Source organism: Phragmites australis, chromosome 1, assembly GCF_958298935.1.
Source record: "Phragmites australis chromosome 1, lpPhrAust1.1, whole genome shotgun sequence".
Classification (NCBI taxonomy): domain Eukaryota; kingdom Viridiplantae; phylum Streptophyta; class Magnoliopsida; order Poales; family Poaceae; genus Phragmites; species Phragmites australis.
In genome coordinates this window covers 11831225-11836126 of record NC_084921.1, presented here as the reverse complement: position 1 = coordinate 11836126, position 4902 = coordinate 11831225, and the positions used below count along the sequence as shown (strand labels likewise).

At 46.4% G+C, this 4902-nt stretch overlaps 1 protein-coding gene across 1 annotated transcript; it reads left to right on the top strand.

The window, feature by feature from the left end:
* Window positions 1–473: 473 nt before the first annotated feature.
* On the top strand, window positions 474–2863 carry LOC133887739 (uncharacterized). The gene is made up of 2 exons (XM_062327709.1): window positions 474–1032; window positions 1626–2863. The coding sequence occupies exons 1-2, from the start codon at window positions 614–616 to the stop codon at window positions 2749–2751; spliced, it is 1545 nt and encodes a 514-aa protein (XP_062183693.1). The 5' UTR covers window positions 474–613; the 3' UTR covers window positions 2752–2863.
* The last annotated feature ends 2039 nt before the right edge of the window (window positions 2864–4902 follow it).

Sequence of the window (4902 nt, the reverse complement as noted above, 5' to 3'; positions counted from 1 at the left end):
CAGCTGTGGTCTATGGGCCGGTGCTGTGTGGAGCGGCCCAAGGCGGGAAGGAAGCTAGCGTGCGTGCGTGGATTCTCGCTCGGATAGGGATAGTGCGCGAGCGGACTCTTGAGCGTGTCTACGCGCTGATCAGGATTTTCGCCTTTGGTGCCATACACTTTTTAATCTCCTAATAACTTATTTAGCAAACCTTAATTTTATTAATAACTTATATTAAATAATTTTTTAACAAACTTTTATCAATAACATTTATTAAAAAATTATATGAGTAACTTATACCAAAAAATTTTGTAACAAAACTTATAACAAATATTTTTTTAACAAATTTATATCGAACAACTTTTGTAACAAATTTATTATCAATAACTTCTTAAACAAACTTTTATGAGTAATTTTTCTAACAAAACTTATATCAGTTTAAAAAGAAAAAAATGAAGAAAAAAAAGAGACTCGCTTTCTCCACTCACACACAGCTACGGAGCGAGCCAGCGCGCACAGAACAGCAACTTCGCTAACAGATCGATGCGCAGACTCACCACTCACACACAGAGTGCCTGAGCTGGGAGCTAGCTCACCTTGGCTTAGTTCCTCTTTCCACATACCTACCATTACCATGGGTGGATGCCTCGCTTCGCCACCGAGCACGCCGGGCCAGGAAGAGGCAGGCGAGGCGTTTCCGTCGTCGAGGTCGGCCAGGTGCGTCGCTTTCCAGTCGCAGCAGCAAGACGTCAAGCGCCCGTACCTGCGTTACGACGCGCAGGGTGGCGCCGCCAGCGGCAGCCGGCCGCTCCGGCTCAACGGCGAGGGCGTCGCGAGCCCGTACACCAGGTTCTACTTGGAGCCAGCATCCAGGGAGCACCACGGGCTCGTGCACATCAGGTGCTGCTACGACAGCAGGTACTGGGCGGCGCAGCAGCGCGCGCACGACGGCAGCTGGGTCGTCGGCACCGCCGACGAAGTGGAGGAGGACCTGTCCAGGCCGACGTGCACGCTGTTTAGGACCATGCGCGTCCACCCTTCAGGCTCCATCAGGTATGTGCATGCGTATTCAATATCGAACGATGTATGCTTTGAAAGTCAAACTGAGTCTCAATATCATTAAAATTAAAACATAGCACAAACAAATAGCAAATCACCGTACTAAATAATTAGGGGAGGGTCTATAGGGCACACAGGTGTTTTTGAGGTTCCTAGCACTCGATTTTTTTATCTTCGGATCTGAGATCTATATATGGCCTAGATTTGATCAAGAATTAGCATGAGTTGATAGCAGGGGGGGGGGGGAATCAGGTAAGGACTCCAACACCTGAATTTTTATTTATACAAACACTATTTGAAAATTATATAAAAATGGCTGTAACTCCAATATAAAGTAACTGTAACTTCCATATAAACTAACTGTAACTCCAATATAAAGTAACTATAACTTCTATATAAACTAACTGTAACTGCGGTCTACGATAAAAAAATCGAGATATTAAGGAGTCTAAAAGATTCAGGTGAGCCCGATTCTCTCGGTGATAAACTTCAAGTGTGGATCTTTCGATGGTATAGATCATGTTACATATTCTTGCCAACATCGGAAACATCGAAATAACTTAGCTAATTAAGTTTGCAAACTGCAGGCTCCTGCACGTCCATCTGGAGAAGTACTTGTGCTTGCCCTCTAGCGCTGAGTCTGACACTATGATCGAGCTGCAGGCTGTCAATCCCTCCTTGCATAAAGGAGACGAACAAGATGCCCCCACAGTATGCACCTTCACTGTCCATGATCTGTCGGAGCAATTTGTACTACCTAGATACCTTGCCTTCATAGGCGACAACGACAAATACCTCCGCACGCGGACCATGGAGCGCCACCAATACCTCGAGTTTTCAGGGCACGACGTCAGAGACGAAGCCGTCCTCAACACCGTCCACACCAACGACGACGGGACCTTCCGTGTGAGATCGAACTTCGTGGGCAAGTTCTGGAGGCGCAGCCCGAATTGGATCTGGGCCGACTCCGACGGCGACGCCACCGACAGCAGTGGCGACACACTGTTCAGGGTGATCAGATTATCAGGAGCCGGAGGCTTCCTCGCGCTCCAGAATCTGGGCAACAACTACTTCTGCAAGAGGCTAACCACCGAGGGCAAGAGGAACTGCCTCAACGCCGGCACTCCGACCGTCACCGCCGACGCAAGATTACGGCTACAAGAAACCGTTGTTTCCCGTGAAATTTGCAACGTCGAGTTTGACTTGTCCAATTCAAGGATCTACGGCAGGAGTAGCGTCTCCATGACTGCCGCCTCCGCCCTCAACGGCACCACGTCAAACAACACGGCTGAACTAGCCCTGGAGTACACAGACCCGGAGAAGAGGATGATGACCTGGGGCTCCAGTGTCACGTTGAAGTCTAACAGCGTCGCAACCTCGATTTGCGCAGGGATTCCGGTGATCGTAGCAGATGGGAGCGTTGAGGTTTCGTCTCCATTCAGCAGATCATGCAGCTGGGGATTGCCTGTCCCGAAGGAGACAGTGCAGAAGGTCTCCTACGAAGTCACCGTGCCTCCGAAGACGAGGGTGACAGTGGCCTCGACAGCGACAAGGGCTTCTTGCGAAGTCCCCTTCTCCTATACTCAGAGAGACACCCTGTTTGACGGGCGGCAAGTCACGTACGACATGGACGATGGCCTCTACACCGGTGTCGATTGCTACGATTTTAAGCATGTGACCAGCGAAGAAAAATATGAGCCACATGCATCGTGATGCTATTATTTCGTCTATATATATTGTGGGTGCGCCATACTTTTGTTAAATTATGCGATTTTCCATGTAAAAGGGACAAAATATTATTTCTGTCAATGTATTAGACTTGATGCTTGTCTCTCTTGTTTTAGATGACTTGATGCTTGTTTTTAGGGCCTCTTTGCATTTCAGTACCTCAAAGGAAAAAAAAATAGAGGAACTTGATTCCTATGGGGACTGGTACTATGAACTCTTTTGAATCACAACAAAACAGCGACCACTTCTTTAGGATCACTATTCCTTTACTCGAATTTCGTAGAAAACAAGAAAAAAAAAGATGACAATACTATAGAAAGCTATTTTGGATGCTTGTCACAGATAATTCGAGAAATCTGTCAATGTTAAGGTTAGCACAGACGGTTCTATTACGAACCACTTGTGACGCATCACAATTCAGTAACAAAACAGTCTGTCATGTCTGCACTTGTTACGTACTGATGTTATCATGAACCATGTGTGATATACACAGATGGTTCGTGATAAAAATAGTCTGTGATAAGTAAATATTAGGGAAGTTTTTTTGTAAAAATTGTTTGTGGTAAGCATAAATAAATGTTCCGACAGAGCATCTCCAGATAGCCTTGCCACCGAGGTTGGAGAGGCGCTGGATTAGGCTACGGTGGCTGAACTCCTTATCCACGTCACACAAGGGACAACCTCACTGTTGGTGGAAGGAAAACTCTTTCACGGACAGGGTGCGACGAGAGCTAACTCACTGATGATGACTCAAGCTTGGAAAAGAAATGGAGAGAAAGAAAATATGTAACATGGAGGAAAAATCACGGATCTTTTAGGCCGGTGGCCAGGGATCGGTATTTATATTATCATCCAGATGATAAGTGTATAAGTATACCCCTACAGGATTAATAGAGATATAAGTCGACACTGTACAATTGGGCCCTAGGGCTACCTGGAAAAATATCTTCTAGGCCCAGATCAACTTTCAACTACCCTAATGACATCCCTTCACCGTGGCAGTGACCATGACGGCTAATAGCCACAGTGCTATGCCAGTTGTCAGCAACAGTGCCAGTCCTGTCCAAATAGACGTTCAGGCTTCCAACCACTCTGACATTAAATGTCGATCACTTCGTGGTAGATAGTTGGTGCCCGGTAGGGCTACCTTCCCGCTGGTCCTTTAGAGGGGGCCGTTTGCTCCCCTAGGGCTCCGAGGGCCTATGGACTCCAAAGGTCTGGGACCTCAGCGGCGACTCGGAGACCAAGGCCTCCGAAGACGTTCTGGAGGACGTAGAAGATCAGCGGGCCAGGTCAGCGACTACCTCCTTGGCTCTTGCTTTGAGGGCCTCCGAACTGGGAGCCCGGAGGCATTCGGTCTTCTACAGGTGGTGCCAACGGGCATCAGGGGTGTAGCGAAAATGGTCATATTAGGTTATGATTATGATTTTGGTGATTAATGATAATATAGTTATTGGGACTAAAATGTTTGTCAAGAATATATATTAGTATGTCTCATAGATGTAATACATGAAGAAGCCACCAAAGCCGGGACAAAGTTTGAATTGGACAAGTCCCAGGAAAAATGAGTACACCGGATAGTCTGGTGATACCACAAGTATACACACCAGAGTATTTTTTAGAAGGATGGAAAACTGAGCTGAAATGAGATTGTACTCACCGGAAGGTCTGGTGATCAGAATCAGTATACACCGGAGCATTTAACAGAAGCTCTGCAACTGTTGAAGACTAAAGATCAATACACCGGAAGGTCCGGTGTTGAAAAGATAGTGGACACCGGAGTGTTTCCCAGAACTCAGAGAAGATGAAGCTATGCACACCGGAAGGTCTGGTGATCAGAAGATCTATACACCGGACAATTGAATAGTGAAGAAATTGGCTCGATCAGGCTCAAGTATATACACAGGATAGTTCGATGATGGAGATGAAGTATACACCGAATAATCCAGTGTTCAGAAGTGGTTCTGAGTGGGTTCTAATGGCTAGTTTCTGAGGTTGTACACATCGGATGGTCCGATGTTTATACTACTATTTTCACCAGATCATCCAGTGTTTACACTAAAGTTAAGCCGTTGGAGAAACAACTAGTTGGTGGGTTTGAGGCTATACATACCCATCTACTCAGTTATTTAAAGG

Bases quoted from the DNA above. Each gene is read 5' to 3' on its own strand.
- LOC133887739 (XM_062327709.1), top strand. From the start codon at position 614: ATGGGTGGATGCCTCGCTTCGCCACCGAGCACGCCGGGCCAGGAAGAG. The intron at 1,033-1,625 runs GTATGTGCATGC...TGCAAACTGCAG, and splicing joins CACCCTTCAGGCTCCATCAG to GCTCCTGCACGTCCATCTGG.